At 41.9% G+C, this 17,541-nt stretch overlaps 2 protein-coding genes across 4 annotated transcripts in view; both read right to left on the reverse strand.

Moving 5' to 3' along the window:
• The window catches only part of znf704 (zinc finger protein 704), a 46,763-nt gene extending 38,236 nt beyond the window's left edge, over window positions 1-8,527 (reverse strand). Inside the window, 2 exon segments of the mRNA XM_018698040.2 lie at window positions 1,363-1,550; window positions 7,107-8,527. Of these exon segments, the coding sequence (XP_018553556.1) occupies window positions 1,363-1,550; window positions 7,107-7,367 (449 nt within the window). The 5' untranslated portion in view covers window positions 7,368-8,527.
• Window positions 8,528-9,073: 546 nt separating this feature from the next.
• pag1 (phosphoprotein membrane anchor with glycosphingolipid microdomains 1) overlaps window positions 9,074-17,541 on the reverse strand; it is a 49,759-nt gene continuing 41,291 nt past the window's right edge. For all 3 annotated transcript variants that reach the window (XM_051066918.1, XM_051066915.1, XM_018698041.2), the window contains 2 exons: window positions 12,733-12,792; window positions 9,074-12,374 (listed from right to left, as the gene is read on the reverse strand). In XM_051066918.1, the coding sequence (XP_050922875.1) occupies window positions 12,009-12,374; window positions 12,733-12,792 (426 nt within the window). In that variant the 3' untranslated portion in view covers window positions 9,074-12,008. The remainder of the gene's footprint in view (window positions 12,375-12,732; window positions 12,793-17,541) is intronic.

The following is a 17,541-nucleotide window of genomic DNA, read 5'->3' on the forward strand; positions in this document are numbered from 1 at the left end:
GTGCAAGGGCAGTGAGATAATCAATAGGCCATTCCACAATAACCATATAAATATCAATATTAGTGCAATCCCTATGCAAGGAGGTAATTATGTGGGACAGGTGTAAAACTTCTGTCTAATCCATGTGATAGATTGAATTTAAAAAGAGATTTTTCCTCCTAATGGGTAACAAGAGAGAAGCAAATCAATGATTCATCAGCAAATAACTACTACATTTAAAGCAGGGCTCAGCATGCAGTGATAAAGCTGCTCAAATGACCGACTTTTACTGTACTTTTCAGCAAGTTGCCATCGATTGCCATCCGATCCAGCAGCGAGAGACAAGTAATGGGGAGTGATGTTCGATAACACTGCAGTGCTTTACAAGGTATTAGTGTTTCACATTTAATCGTGAAAGAGTGTTGTTTCTTTATTAGATGGCACTTCACTGCCATGCCCTGCTGCCTATTAAAGTTTAATTGCCCTGTTGTGGACCAGCTTTAGTGGTGGATTATGCTGACCATCTTAAAATAATATTTGTCAGTGTGCATGTGTGTGTATGGTGTAAAGAGAGTCACTGAATGTGTGAGAGAACAGCTCATGCATCATAACATAATGACATTCATTTGTATAGGGCTCTGTGTTACATACAGCAGGATCAGATGATGTACCCCTCTTTCAATATAATATAAAAGCAATAGCTGGTCTACCACAAACATTTTGAGCATATTTGTTGTCAGTCTTGGCTATAAGGTCATAGGTGTGTATAAGTCTACATTGTCTTTACTGTGGAGCAGGAAACACACTACAAGAGGGTAATTGATGCCATTTACTGTTAGTTGACTCTCATGGCCTTGAGTCCAAGTTGCACCACTTCTACAATTTGGGAAACCACCAGAGGCATGTAATTTAACCATAACCATAATTGCTTCAGAAAGTTAAGGCAACAGCACGATTCATCCAAAAATAACATTTTGCACACAACCCTTCAATATTTCAGACAGGGATACAATCTTAGACTAACTAAACTTTGGCATGGGATGAAGAATATGTTCATTCCAAAATACAGAGACCACTGATGTGCTGTGTTACATGCATGATGGCATATGATGAAATATATATATATAAGTGGTGGAGTAAAAATGGACTCCTGTCAAATAATATTGCATTGAGTGAGTTGCCAAAATGGCTTCAAAAGATCACATGGGAAAAAATGGGGTGTCAGCCCGAATCAAGTCAGTCCTATTTATGAGATGACACATCTATGTCATAAACTTTCAGTGAACTCTGCACGTATGAACTCAAGCCAAACTCCCTCTAGGACAGGAATCAGACTCTCACTGTCAAAAGACTGGCACACAAACACATACACTGGCACCCTACCTGGCTTGAGGGACATCAATGCTGGAAGAGACCACTTTGCGTTTCTGCTCTAGCAGGGACACTGATCGAGTGTCAGGGTCCCGGCCAACACGCTTGCCGTCCACCAACCGCTGCTCCTCCACGGCCTCTGGGCTGAGGGAGCCGCCCTCCACCTTGTGACCCTCTGGAGCTCCATTACTGGAACTCTGCTGGAGAAGGATGCAAAGAGGAATAAGTGAATGCTTGGTCAGAGAAACATATACAACAATAATGCCATGAACACTGATGGAAACAGAACTCATTTTGTGAAGGCCTAGGGTGATGAACGTACCATATAATTCTGCTGTAGATAAAGACTAATGCTAAGTTACTGTCCGTTCATATCAAATATATGAATGCACAGACATTAAGTGTATGGAAATAATTATGCAGTTTTTAAATACAGCATCAGTAAGAGAGTCAGGTTCTGGACTCTGGTTCTGGCTGTCAAAATCTTGTGACCCTAATTTTGTAGATTTTCATGTTTACGTTTTAAATGAAGGAGTACATGATCCAATATGGTTTAAGAAAAAAATTCCAGCCTCTGGCACTTAAAAAAGCCTTTCCAAAACAGATTGGAAGAACTCAAAAATGCACCGTGGTCAGTTCTAAAACAAGCTGATTTTTCTTACTTCCTGTTGACATTTTGGAGATATGAGGTTTTCAAACTGACAACCACAAAATTCTGTACTAAAATTGCCTTTTTATGACAAAAATAAATAATAAACAAATAATAAATAAAAACTGTGTATCTCTGATATACCTTTGTTGATGGAGGCAGCTGATAAAATCAGTCCTATTACCAATCATGTGCCGTAAGTGTTTGTAAGGACACGGGACCTTACAGGAGAAATCATCTGTACATGACTTTAAAGGTATCCTGTGGAGCTTTTTTCCTCCAGTGTTTTTCACAAGTGTTGCATGTATTGTGCATGTAAGTGGGTGCTGTGATACACAGCATGCAATAAATATATGCTGCCAGTTTCATGCTATCTGACATTGCAGTACACAGACCATAGCAATAAGCCATGAGAGGTAAGGAAGACGAATACCAGGAGCTAGCAAACACTGATATACTGAACTTTAAAAAAAAAAAAAAAACTCCTAATTGCAAGCAAAAAGAAATGTAAATATAATTGTAACATCCTAAAAAAGTTGTATTATCCTGATAAAGTTGTAGAAATGCATACAAAAACCATGGCTTGTCCCTCATTTTCATATCAGAATCATAAACATTTTAGACCCTAAATATAATTATTCAGAACACCTTATAGCCAGAAAACCATGAGGACGAAATTCTCTTCATTTTTATGGTGTTGGGTGTATGCGGTGCTCTCTGCCACGTGAGCTCAACCTGGTGTTTCTGCAAAGTCACAGGGAAACACTGTAGGTGAGTTGTTGTGTGTAGCATATTTTATCATTCATTGGCTACTAGTGAACACAGTTTGCTGGTTCCATTGCAACTTTACAAGAACTGTGCTTCTAAAGGTTATCATTGTTATGTTTGACAGCTTCAATGCTAATAAGGTGGAAATCTAAAAGCTCTTTTGGATTTTGGTGAATTTGGTACAATAAAATATAATGAAGTTCAAAGTCAAGTTGATGAAGCAGCAATGGGTGTTTCAGCCTTTCATGTAAACTTGCCTGGTCAAACCATAAAATACACACACACAAACAGCTCTGCTGCCCTGCAAACCACATGCAACAACACAAAGAAATAAACACACAAACATACTCCATAAAGCAAGGCTGCATTACACAAGACAGCATGCACCACACACATTTACCAACATAAACTACTCACTGATACACAATCACAAAAGAAAATCATTTTTCCTATCACAATACTCTGAAAACGCCTACCTGTAGCAATGTGAAAAAAGAAGCCCAGCATCATCTTTTCTCTTACACAACAGTCACGGATGGCATGCTTCTACACATGAATACCTGCATGCACCTACGCACACACCAACACACACACACAACTCTGTAGGTAACTAAAGCCATCAGCCTCTTAGAAACACACTGAGAACAGGCCAAAACACAGCTAGAGTGACACACAAAGCTGCCCACACCAACGAAGCGTTGACGAGTATGACATGCCGGCCAGCGTGTGTGTGTGTGTTTCCACAGTACGTGTGAGTGTGTGTGTGATCTAGATCATTATCTCAAAGCACTGTAACACGATTAGGCTTGACTGTGGAAAAGGCACCAGCACCCGAGTCAGTCAGTCAAACACACGTGCGTACACACAAACACCAAGAGAACAATTCACTTAGATTAATGAGGTAAAAAAAAAAAAAACACGAGAAATTAGTATCGAGTATCGCTCATGATAGAGGCTGGTTGTACGAACGCTCGGTGGTGTGCAAAATGCTGTGACAACACAGACTTGGGTAAAACAACAAGATGGATTACACTGGCTCGGGGAAGATTAGGTGTTGTGTTTATGACAAGTGTACTCCTCGGATAAAACCAACGGCGATTCCCTCCTTTCACCAGGCTTATGAATGATGGCATTTCATGGAGCCAGGAAATTGTGAGGCATACCAAATCGGTTGTGAAATGTGAGTTGCATGTGTCAAAGCTGGTGTATATGTGTGTGTGCGTGTGTGTGTGCACCCGTGAACAGAACAAATACCCTGAGTGTCGCTGATATCCCCCTTCCCTTTATCGCTAATTCACTCTCTCTCCCACTCACAAACACAAACACACACACACACACACACACACACACACAGAAACTCATAATATACTCGCTTTGGGCAGTAGTTTGTCAAGCATAGAGACTGTTGTACCTTTATGGGTTAAAGGTCATAATAAAGCAAGCTGACCTGGACCATAAACTGAATCCCATGGCCCGAATTTCACAAAATCCCAACAGATTGTGTTGTTTCTTTCATATGGTTCTTTGTCTCCAGAGAGTATTTTAGTGGATATGATCTTGATTAGAGATATTAATAATTAATTAATGGTTTAACACTGCACTGACACAATGTAACACAGGATTTTCCAGCAATATATATGACATAATCTAGTGCTTAACAATTAATTGTTTTTATATCAAAACTGCAATTTGAGAGAGAGCATCATTTTCAAATTGAAAGAGTGGAAATTTTAAGTGAGGCCGGTAAATATAACACTGATTACCCAAACTACCCGAAACTCAACATGCTCAGTAGAAATACATCTTGGTCACAGCTGCACACAGACCTGAAGGTTGTCTTGCAGAAAATTAGCAAATGATTAAAATTGCAATACTGGTCAGAAAAATCACAAATCGTTGAGCTCTAAGTTTGTCCCTTTTTGGTTTAACAGGGGAAGTTACTCTGCAAGCGGAGTCATTTTTTGCAAGACCAAAATAGTTTAATAATAGAACACACATAAGCACAAGATGAAGAAAGGGTATTCAAAATGTGTGTGTGTTAAACCTGTGTTTGTGTGTTAAAAGCACACATAAAACACAGATGAGCACATACACCTCTGTTACCCTAAAATATTACTCATACATCATTGCAAGGGCAGCAGGCATCCAGACTTGACCCTGTGGTCACCGTGCTTCATGCTGATGCTGCTCAGCCAACCAATAAGGACAGCCGACGCCAGCCTGCCTGGGATCACCGCTTCAGAACAAAGAGTCACTCAGCTCCTGTCAACAAGCTTGCTTCATTGACTGCCTCCTCGGCGTACGATCAACATAAACAACAGCAAGGACAACAAAGGCGTCAGTAAAACGAAAACAAGTAATGCCTCTTTGTTAGCAGCGAGAAATCGCCTCACACAACACACACTCACACAAACCAACAAGTCAACAAGTGGCATCCTGATGTTCCTCCCTTCCCCACTCCAGAATGGGGGTTGGGGGGGTGGGGGGCATTCATTTGCCATACCGGGCAATGAGCCAAGCATCCAGCTTCTTTGGAGCATGCCACCCGTTGCCAACCTGGGGGTGCCCGCTTTGTTGGCTGCACAGCTGCAACTCAAATGGGGAGGCATGCCCTCACAAACAACCCCCACTCCAAAATTTAAAGTAGTCAGCTCTCACTCATTAAACATACAAATGTACATGTGGGAGAAAGCACATTCAAGCAATTACACACTTGTGTGCACAAAAAGCAACACAGATGCACATGTGAATCTGTGTACGTGCACACACACACACACACAGCAGACCCCTCCTCCTCATTTTATGGCTTGTTTTCGACCTCAGCCGGAATTGAGTTGTGCTGAAAGAGACTTGACCATTGTGCTGACAGAACTGCGCTCTCAGCCTCAGCTGCACTACTCCAGCCTGCACCGCTGACTCTAACAGTATTGTGCAACAGCTTATGTGAGTGCAGCACTGCATTCACAAAATGTGCACATGCAAAACAAGAGAACCAAAGTTTACACTGCGTTCCCCATTACTCAAAGCTTTGACAAATCTCCACACAGAGTTGTTGCATTTCCCTTGGTTAAGTTTTTCATAACTGTTTACTTTATTTAAGTATTTTTATTTAAGATTTACAAGCATTTCAGACATTGTGGCAGAATTTGGATGTTGCTGCTGTAAATCCACCCCATGAGCCCCCACCCCATAACATCACATAAAGGAAATGTGAGCCGTCCAGCATGTGTGGTAACAAACAGTGGCCAAACACTTCCGTTTTGGTTATAGAAATAAGAGTTGAGATCACAGCCTCTGAGTTACTTCATCGATACATATCAAAACACAACGTGCCACATGCAAAATCACACAGATCAAAATAAATCAAAATCAGGCTGTAAAAACAAGCCCTTATTCAGTCACATGCATTCCTCAGTCACTCCCTCACTATAAAAAGGAAAGAACAAACACACTCACTCTCTCACTCACACACACACACACACACACCACACACACCACACACACACACACACACACTTCCCCTATGCCAGAAACTGTGTTTTTATCCAGGGGCTGGATTGGCTTCTCTTCCTCACACAGTCTTTATCTGAGGCCATGTGACACCAAAAGCATACAAGGTGGATATGGAGGCAATTAGGTCACTGCTAATTAGGCCCATATCACGACCACGGATTTGGACATCATGTAAACTTTCTATTCTGCCTCTGATGCCACAAGAAGCCCTCACTAGCCATTTTTAACCTTTGTTGAACAATAATAGTCTTGCTGTGCAGAGTGGTTTCACGTAAAGCCATTTAATATTCAACTGGGTGTCAAGCTGTATCATCTTTGAATGAAAATGTCCAAAACACGTTCACCGAGAGCAAATGTGCAATTAAAGGCAGGATGTATAATGTTATCTGTGATGAATGTGATTCGGACAATCACAAAAGCCAACGTGCAAAAACATCTCGGACCAGATCTTTCCATCGGTCCAAAACGCTGCAGTCACAGTGTGTTTGTTTGCCTCGGCTTACCCACCCACTAGCCCACATAAACATTGCGCAGGCCCTATCAAGCCCTTTGTCCCATATATTTGATGTCGCCAAATGTCATGACAGCCCATTATTTGATGCAATACGCAACCGAGTCAGTATTGCGGTTGTTCTGAGCGATGCTGGTTTTATCCCAGCTGGTTAAAATTTTGCATCAGCGGCGGCAGCGGCACCGTTAAATCCGCTCCGTGCAGGAAGCGGTTAAACGCTGCAAAACACCGCACAACAAAAACAGTGAAGCGCTGCCTGCCGGCCGGGGCGCCTTGCACGCTCTAACACACATACATACATACATACACACACACCTTCAGACTGGACTTGAGCGGTCCTTTGGCTGCAGTGTGGTTAAAGCCCGCGGCTATCTCCTCCTCGGAGAACTCCTTGAGGCTCCCGTCTTGCATGAGCACGGTGTAGACGCTGCGCCGGGCTCCTGCGGCCGAGACGTCTCTGTTTTCCTGCTTGACAGCCTGGACCACTCCTGTCACCGGGGCACCGTCCCCGGTCGGACTCGGCGCATAAACGCGGCTCCCGAGGATCGACCGCTTAACCAAACGCCTCGTATGCATGTCTAAAAGTGTCCCACTGAATTCAGAGGCGGCCAACCGGCGAATTTAAACCATTAACCGTCGAATTATAACCGGTAAACAACGTCGAAAAAAACACAAAACCGCAAAGGGTAGACTACGCGCCCCAACAGCCCTGACAAAATGTTAGAAAGCGGCAACATACTCGGAAGGCGAAAACTCCAAACAGCGTCCTAAATGCACCGCGTTCAAAAGCACCGAAAACCGATGGAGGACTCTGAATTAACAACCGACAAAAGCGTGCAACGAGAAAACGATTCATTCGCCGCTAAACAACCTCCACATCCAACCGGCTACCTATCTTCCTCCGTTCGACCTGTTTGTTTTCCCCACTGCTCCCTGCGAGCTCAGGAGACGGCGGGAAAACACGGACTAACCGCCACGTTCGGGAACCGAAATGACATTTGTACACGATTAAACAAAATTGCGGCTTATTCGAGAGAAAACGACTCGAACACCGAAGAATGAGAGCAAATACGTCGAATAATTTCACTTCACTTGACCCTATACATCGCCATCCCACCGCAGACGTTGGAAACGGTTAAAAATAAGACCGTTAGGTGACTCCAGCTCCGGCTACTGCGATATCCAGTCCGGGCGTTGCTCCCACCTAGCTGAGCCTCTACCGGCGGAATGCTGCCTGTAAACATGTGCGGTCCGGCGGCCTAGGCGGGCTGCAATTGGTCGGTGAAGCACACGCCTCCACAAGCCCCCCACCTCTCCCCCTTCTCCTCCGACTGAAGGTAATGTAAGCCGGGAGGATGCTCCATTCAAAACAATGACGCAAGGATGGAGAGGAAACGAGAAGGGAGGGGGTATGGCAGAAGGGAAGAAAGGAAAAAGAGGGGAATTTAGGCTACCGAAAGGAAAACTTCTACCAGACAGACAGGCTTTATGCTATAACCTAGTTGTTACAGGCATGTAGCCTACTTTTCAGGTGCCATGGGACTTCTAAATTACTTTAGTCTGGTTCTAAAATGAAAGCGATGGACTGCACTGGTCTGTTTTTGTGAATGTAAACACAACAGGTTATTTAATTTCTAATGGGTTTTTCATTAGCCTACTTAACATGTGGGTTTTTATCTACTAAATGCAATTGGGTGAACATGCTCCAACATCAGCCGTGCACATCATGCATCTGCCCAGGCAAGAGCCAACCAACTCTGGCCAGCCACATCAGATAAGTAGATAAACAATGCCAGAAAGGTGCATCTTGTGCAATACAAAAAATAGCCAAGATATTATGTAAATATGTATGAAAATGCAAATTTATAATGATGAGCCTAGGTCAGCCTTGCCAGAAATGCAATGATACCTTTATTTAATGTTATAACACTGCATATAGCAGCATTCAGTGGTGGCTTAGCTATATGCTGTACTAAATTAGAAACCTAAAGTGTGATCACACAATGTGACACAGGTTGTTGTTCTCAGAAAGGAAAAAAATTATCTGATAAGTGCGTCCCTCTTGATTAAAAAGTTCACTGAGCTCTGATAAATCAAACCAGAGGACTAATTCATTCATTGTGATTATCAGCCAGCCTGGCAGAGTGAATATACCAAAGAATGTTATCACAGTAACGAATGGCCTAATTAATGTCAAACCTAATGTTTTTAGAAAATCATATGCAGCTCGTAATCTTTCACCGTGACAGCACCCCAGTGAATAAAAAGACACAATGGCACAATTTATTATATATATATTTTAATAGAACAATTCATGTCATAAAATATTTACATGCAGAGAATTGAAACCGGACAGAGCGGAAGTGACAGATGTGGCCATAACTGCCAAAACAGGCTTTGCCCTGTGATCAAAGGCGGGTGTCACCATGGACTTGTCTGCTGGTTGTAGGAGGGGGACAAATGGTCTCATTATGGGAGTAGTGGGGCTGTAGGAGAGGCAGCAGAGGAGCATCTCCGAACCCCTACGACACCCCCATTCCCTGAAGGGGAATGTGTGTGTGTGTGTGTGTGTTTATATGACCAAGACAGACTGCTAGAGCGAATAAGTGATTTTAGGAAAGTATCTATTAACAGTGTGTGCGATGTGTGTGTTGTCCTGATTACATTTGGCACTAAAACATCCCCCTCTGGCAGATCATTTCCTTAGAGGTCATTTATAGCACTCTGTGAACACCATTATATCTAAACGATGCCACCACCCTGATACGCAACCACGTCACTTTGTAAAAACAATTGTACTCAAAGGGTCATGTATTTCTTGGGAGTGTATATAACACTGATAATTACCTTTTGCAGAAATGAACACAGTTTTTTTGAGGGATTCACTTGCCCATCTTTGTTAAAAAAAATACTGGTAGTAGATTGCATTGAAAATCTTCTTTCACTGTAGCATTGCCGGAAGATATAACAGCATTTCCAATGTCTGATATCATTTATGAATCTAATACCAGTCAGCAAGGCCTGCCTCTGTTTGTCTGAACTACTGACAAGCTCCTGCATGTCTAATGAAACATGAAGTAAGGCTGGAGATACTCTAACGCTATAATATTTTGATGTGGGCGGGAGCAGATGACTCCAATTGCTCTGCAAAAGGCGGGAGACACTGTAGCAGAGAAAGATATATTTACAGCAAAAAAAAAAAAATGCATTGGCCCTGTTAATTTGAAACTAAACATCAAACAACAGTATTTAGACAATAATTCAGTTTTTTAAATAAAAGTACCACACTCGCTATTTCTTAAAATGCATGTACCAAAACATTGTACCATATTTCTGACAGATGATTGGTTACTACGTCTCAGAACTCAAAGGTTATTTGACAACTCTTACATCTCTTACATTACAAGGCAAAAAGCCACTGGACAACAGGGTTTTAGGGTTTTCCTTAAAACAAGGCAGACATATAATCAGTGCTCTTGACAGACTTATTCTAAAATTATATCACTCTGAGCATTGTACAAATAAGTAAAGCGTACATAAAACTTCCAGCAAGTAACGGTTAAAATAGTGCTCTAACTATATACAAGCCTTGGTTGGCATGTCGTCAGTACAAGCTACAGACAGATATGTTTTTTTATTCAGAGTGCTACAAGTAAGTCAAATAGCATTAGATATTCAAATTGTGCAGAAATCTAACTGATTTGTAATGATGCTTTTGATAAGCTGTATATAAATGCAGTACCATAATATTAAATCTTGTGCTTTAAAATAATCAAAGATGCCAACTGAAGACTGTATACTGTACCAAGAGTAGGCTCAAAAAGCATGACAACCAAAAACTACAGCTGATCAATAAACATTTGCAATAATAATACAAGTTTGTTGTGTCATTTGTATCACATTACAAGTCTTGAATTTGTTCTGACCCCTTTGCAAAATGACAACAAAAGAAAATATGGTTTCATTACATGTTGTTTTTTTTTAAACAATGAATTATTTTAAAAAGTCAGGGGAAAGCGTACCTTTACAGCCATTATCTCACAACTCATTTTCATTTAGTATCTCAGTAAAAATGCTAGAAACTTCTATAAAACCCTATTTACTTTACTCTCACAGACATACTTTGTAACATTTCACAATTACACAACAATATGCACCTTCAAATAAATATGAATTTCACACAAAAATGTTGACATGGACTGTAAAAACTCTAAAAATCCATTAAAAATGTATTGTGAAACTGCAAGCTTGAGTGAAATCGACCTCATTCCCTAAGCTCTTGTTCCCATTTTGGTTCTGCAGATGACTAGTTTCATATCTCCTGATGTGTAACATGTGGAACCCACACCTCTGAAGTGTACAGTCTCAAAGTAGCACATGTATGTAGCAGTACACTCGATGGCATAATCTGTTAAATGCCATGTTTGTCTTTCACTATTTGGTCACAGATGAGACTGGCTTTTTTTTTTTTTTTTACTTTCCATGCCAAGATCCCATTCACAGGAATTTCAAGCAAGGAATGCACAGTGGAGGTGCTGCCAACCTGACTAGGAATAGCCTAGAAATAACACCATGATGTCTCAATAAAACATGACACACTGAGTCACCTGAAAGAAGCTAGAAAGTCGATAGCAGCTGCAGATGGGGCATACAAATAATGTTACCTTCATATGTACAGTAAGTGCATGAATTTGTATATGTATATATGTCTATGTATATGGCACTGAACTCTTGGTATTTTTTTTATATCGCAGGCACAGATTGTGTCCTCAGCTAACACTTGAAATGCTGCATGTGTGTTGTGATAGAATATTTGATATTTATTTGATATTTTTTCACAATCAAGTGTTCTTGATATGCACTGTCAGCAGAGATTAAACAGAGGAATTTAATGATGATCTAAAAGTGCAATCTTCCACATGATTAATGCCCAGCGACTGAGGTACTACAGTTTGTTTAATAGTAGGCCTACCAGTACCAATGACATTGACCCTGGGTGATAAATTAAAAGTTCAGATATGATAAACCGTACCCAAGCTGTAAAGAGGACACTCATGCATTGATGATGGATGCGGTGTGGTGAGTCATTTTCTGTTGCCTCCCCCCCACCCACCAAGTCATGCACCAAAAGCATGCTGGGTAGCAGGTTCAAAGCACTGCAGTGACGTCTGTAAGCTTCTCCCAAACCGCCACAGATGATGATGATGATGCAAAAACTCAGAGGCGGGACGTTTCCCGGCCCAGACCCAACTCTCCGACACTCTCGTAGTCAGGCTCTGCTTTGGCAGCGTCTGACCCCTCCGCCCCCAGCCCAGCCCTGCAGCCATCATCCGAGCTACCAGTCTTTGGGATGCGGATGGTTTCGTAGCCGGGATCTGTGCTGTCCAAGACCGGGTCCTCCCCGATCGGCTGGGGCTCGTCGGGCTGGGTGTAGATGTCTCGGACGGTGGCGTACAGGTCGCTGGAAGAAGAGGCCGGGACCAGGCCTTTGATCTCGGCGATGCTGCTGTAGTCGTGCTCTTTATCCTCCTCGTTTACGCCATCGTCACAGTTTGTTTTGTTGACTGTAGAGTACACAGCTGACTGGAGGACACAGAAGAGACACATAGTTCATGTGAACTGCCTTTGTTTTGGGTGTTACTTGTGAAAAATTGTGGTGAACTAACTACATTTATTGAGTTAACAGGGACGAGAGCACAAAAAGAAACAGTCACTGATGCGTTCATATCAAAAGACCCCTGCTAGGTTTTTTCCCCTCATAGCATACCGTCTGATGTTCTATGACTATTTTACCAGTTTTCAACACATCCCACCCCCCGTTTTTTTTTTTTTTTTTTTATCTTCCTGGTGCTTGGAGCATTGGCATTCACTGCACAAAGTGCTGCTGTCTCGGGACTGGAAAAGGCAGTTTAGGGAATAAGGGAGTTTAACACACACTTACCTCATTGTCTGACAGAACGTGGTTGTCGAACCCTGGTGCAGGAGACAGAGGGGAGTGTAACTGGAGGAGAAAAGAACAAAAAGATAGACTTAGATATGGCAGCCTGTGCATGAAAACAAAAGACTGAGTGCAGAATCAGATGTTTAAAACCCTTCCCAAGGCAATAAAGTGGGTGCTTGCTTTGACTAAAAGCGGCTGTTAGGGTTGTCACACATTTGTATTTTTGAGCATTTGGTGGCGTCTTCCTGTTGTTCCAATTTAAAGTGCCAGTACATCGATTTTAAACTATTTCTCTTATAATCAAAAGCAGCAACTTTGAGGGAAAGCAATTAAGGTATGGTTGAAGTTCTTATTGATCTGCATCACTAAAACATGCCGGTAAACTATTGACCAGTTCTCAAAAACATACACAACAGCAGAAAAATCTCTGTGAATGTCTTAAGAGAGTGCGAGGTAACCGATCAATGAAGTGAACTTCTAAACTATTCCCAGCCGCAGGAGAAAAACAAGCTCAACATTTGCCATTTCTGCTGTGATACATATGAAGCTAATGTTGTTTATAGGCACCCATTCATTAAGAAAATTATTGAGCGAAAGTCAATAGGCGGTGACAGAGAGTGTGATGTTTTTGTGCACAGGCTCTGTCCAAGTCGTCTTATGATCGATGAGGGAGCCATTAATCAACAAAGCACATCTGACAGCACTGCCAAACACCTCGGGAGTCTAACGAGAACCTCAATATCCCTGCGAGCGCTGACTGAATAGTTCATATTTCGTGAAAATTTTGTGCACACCTCTAAGAGGAAAGCACTGCTTTTTGTGCTCTTTTCTGACTTGATGCAAGGAATGGATTCAGATTCATGAAGTCCTTGGTTAGAGGCACCAAGGTTAATGCTGATGCACTTGAAAAAAGGGGAAGCTGTTCACTTGTTGAGCCATAGTGCTTATTGCCTGTCAAGGGCACATCTCCACACAGGCTACACTCTGAATGTATGTACTGAATGAAAAACTGCGTGCAGGGATGATATATCAGCTGTGCATTGTAGAATTTTCATGCAGATACATGTTTCTCCAACACTTCCTCAGAGAGCGTAAATCAATGTGATTACTTTATGGATAATGCATGTTTGGAGACATGATTACTTTTAAAGATCCAGCACACACACTCTGAAATGCAGCAGATGCCTTTTCCCTTTTGCTTTAATTAGCCAACCAATTAGGCAGAGTGACTTAATAGGAGAGTTCAAAGCGTGGACGCAGGTGACTTGACCCAGTCGCTGCACCTCTGAGTGCATCTCACAATATTTGTTCATCTAATTTGCAGCCTCTTTATCGCTGGCTTAAGTATTAAGTGCAATTTAAAGAGGAATGTTCATTTAGTTAGTAATAAACACAGCTTTTAACCTGGTTTGATGCATATAGGCATTAAATTCACATATAAAAACTTTATTTAATGCATATTAAAATTATATCATGACCTGCTGTATATCAGTATCAGTGAACGGGGTATTTGTTTCAATGGTGTCAATGTGTACTGAGACATTACATCCGGAAGATTAATATTCTGACGTATTACAATAAGGTGTGATGTGTTTGCATGTTTGCGTGAGAGAGAAGATTATGGGAATGTGTTTATGTGTACGCAGGAAATACAATGACATGCAGGACATGCAAGTATGACAATAAGCTGATTACAGTCGGCTCATACGACGGACAGCTCAGGTGTCAGTGTGTCAGTCATGCTGACGTGCATGTTGACAGAGGTACATATGAATCAGTATTAATACCTCAACTCAGATTATCTGCATTCTCAGTCTTGCATGTGCTCATTCAAGTACATAAACAAATCCAAATGAACTGTAGATATGCATATATATAAACCACAAGAACACCAACTCAGATTATAATCTATAAAACAAACTTTAGACATTTTCTATCTAACAGTAGTGATTCCCTCCAGCTCAACAATGCTGACACGCTGAATATCGCAGTTTACCTCTACCATGTCCCAAGTGTATATCCCAGCAGCCCACTGGCTGGGTCAAATTAATTTCCCGCACCTCACATGAAGAGCCCACAGGCGACACACAGTCAAAGGACTGCAAACAAGTGTTACTGCTGCTGTTTATGACGGTTCAATAACTGTACAACTGCACAGGATCAGAGAAGCTGCGAGTAAAAGGTTACCAAAAGGCTGTGTGAGTGTGTGTTTGCGTTGAAATGTTAAACTAGAAACCAGGTGCACGTATGGGAAAACATGCCTTTCTGTGTGTGTGTGTGTGAGGAGTGTTCACAGAGCTGCCACAGGACGGGATTCCTCTCAGACATTTACAGACATTTACCCCTGCATATATGCACAGATGACTGTATATATATAATATATAAATGTGTGTGTATGTATGTGTGTGTGTGTGTGAGAGAGGGAGACAGAGATGGAGAGAGAGTATCTATAGCCCATATCATCCATCATGAAGCCAGACTAACTGTCATAGTGATGGTGGCCAGCTGGCGCTCACTAGGCTAAGATGCACACACACACACACACGCACGCACACACACACACACTGGAATCTGACAAGACAAATCACCAACAGCTCCTGGTCATGCACAGGCGTAAACCACAGGGAGCCAGGAACATTCAGGGTTAACCTTAAATCAGCCCCAGGGAGTCTATGTGTAGCAGAATATATGTAAACACACACATGTCTCAGTATCAGTGTATGTAAAAAGAGAGTGGGGTGGGGAAAAAAATAACAGAATTAATGCTGAGTAGACACACCAACACGGTAACGTGTGTGTGTGTATATAAATGAGTACACTTGTGAGCATGTGTGTGTGGTTTGGAGATGTATTGTAGCTCAGTGGATCAAGATTTCATCATAGATACAAAGGTCAGCTGAGGCTAGACTCGCCTGCTGTCCAAATGAGCTACAGTGATTAACTAATTGGCTGCAACAACAGGGACAAAGGAAAAAGAAGAAAGAAGAGAGAGAGAGAGAGAGAGAGAGAGAGAGAGAAGAGAAATAAGGAGCGGGGAGGAGATGAGCAGAAGAAAAGACAACCAAGAAGACTGAGTATATTAAAAGATAATTCTGCTTTATTACAACATATTTTCATAGTTGTTTTTATGGGTTATGGTTATGTTGTGCTCACCAAAGTAATTGGGAACATGGCAGCTTTGCTACGGTTAAGTCCACTGGGATAAAGAAAGGAGCAGTCAAACAACCAGACCAGCCAGATTTATCTAAAACACTGTATTTAAAGGTAAGTCCAAAACACATCTTAAATGTCGGTAATAATATGCTACGGCAAGTAATGTAGGTCAAACCTGAAGCTGGATGAATACTCAGATTGGGTAACAATTTTACCTTTGGTCTCTGTGTTTTCCTCTGAATAAGTCTGGCTTCTTAACTCTGTCTGGGACGTGGATTCAACTCAGAGTGTACAGCCATCTTAGCAGCCCTATGAGGCTACTCACGCATGGCACAGCTCTAAGCTAAATGCTACCGTTGGCATGCTAACACAAACACAATGACAACATGAATCTTCTGATGCTTTTGGCTTGATACAAGTAAAGTGAAGAGCTCACCAGGGTTGTTGCAATTCATCCTGACAGGGACATGAATGTCAGTCCATCCAGTAATTGTCAAAAGATTTCACTCAAAAACTCAAATTTTAACTTCATGGAGAAAAAGTAAGGAGATCAACAAAGTCACTATGGATACCTGTGCCAAACTTAACAGCAATCCAACCAGTGGTTGTTGAGATATTTCAGTCTGGACCAAAGTGGTGGACAAAACGACACTGCCATCTTTAGAGCCACACCAGTCGTGTAAGTTATAATAAAGCATAATTATCCTTTAAAATAGATTAAGGGGAAGTAATGCAGAAGAAAGAGCAGAACAAATATGAACAGAACATAAAAGTGTAGAAAAGAAGAACAGTCGCTGCTTTATGCATCTTTGTAGCAGATTGACAATGTGGAGTTTGTGTTCAGTCTGATGCAATTTTTCCTGAGCTCTGAGAGTGTGTTAGTTTGTCAGTTTTGTTTGTGTGTGTGTGTGTGTGTGTGTGTGTGTGTGTGTGTGTGTGTGTGTGTGTGTGTGTTTTTCACCGATGGATCTCTGCATGTGGAGGACGGCATGCTGAGAACAGCAGCAGCAGCAGCTCTGCTCTGTTCAGCACACGACACTGAAGAGCAGTTCAGTTCCCTCTCTCCTTTTCACCTCCACACTCCTTTATCTAATCATTCTTTCTTTTACTCCTCTTCCCTCTCTTCTCTTTTACATCTCCATCTCACACCCTTTTTCTTCTCCTCCATACTGTTTCTCTTCTACCATTCTTTCTTTTCGCTACACTCCTCTCTACTACAGATGGCTTAATTTGTTTGCCGCTGGGTTTCTTTTTTTTTTTCTTTTCTTCCACTCTATCTCACTATCTCTCACTCTTGCCTCTCCTTCTCCCTCACCCTTCATGTCTCTCGGTCCTTTCAGCGTTTTCTGAGTCAATCTCCCATCATCTCTCCATCACTATCTCTGTTTCATCTATTACTCGCTCCTGCTCTTCCCACTTCAGCTCCCATTTTCATTCTTCTCTCCTCCCTTCACTCCTACACTGTTTTCTCTCTCTCACTCGAATGTCTCCCCTCAGTCTGTCACTCTCCCTAAAGCAGCACTGAGCTGGCAGCTTAGCACATGACAATTGTGTGGGAGACACATCTCCCTTTTTCCTTTGTTCTCCATTGTCTCTTTCCCAAGCCAGCGTCCTTAACTTTTTTACATCGGGTTCCCGAGCAGGTGACCCACCTCA

The sequence above is a fragment of the Lates calcarifer genome, linkage group LG3 (genome assembly GCF_001640805.2).
Source record: "Lates calcarifer isolate ASB-BC8 linkage group LG3, TLL_Latcal_v3, whole genome shotgun sequence".
Lineage (NCBI taxonomy): Eukaryota > Metazoa > Chordata > Actinopteri > Centropomidae > Lates > Lates calcarifer.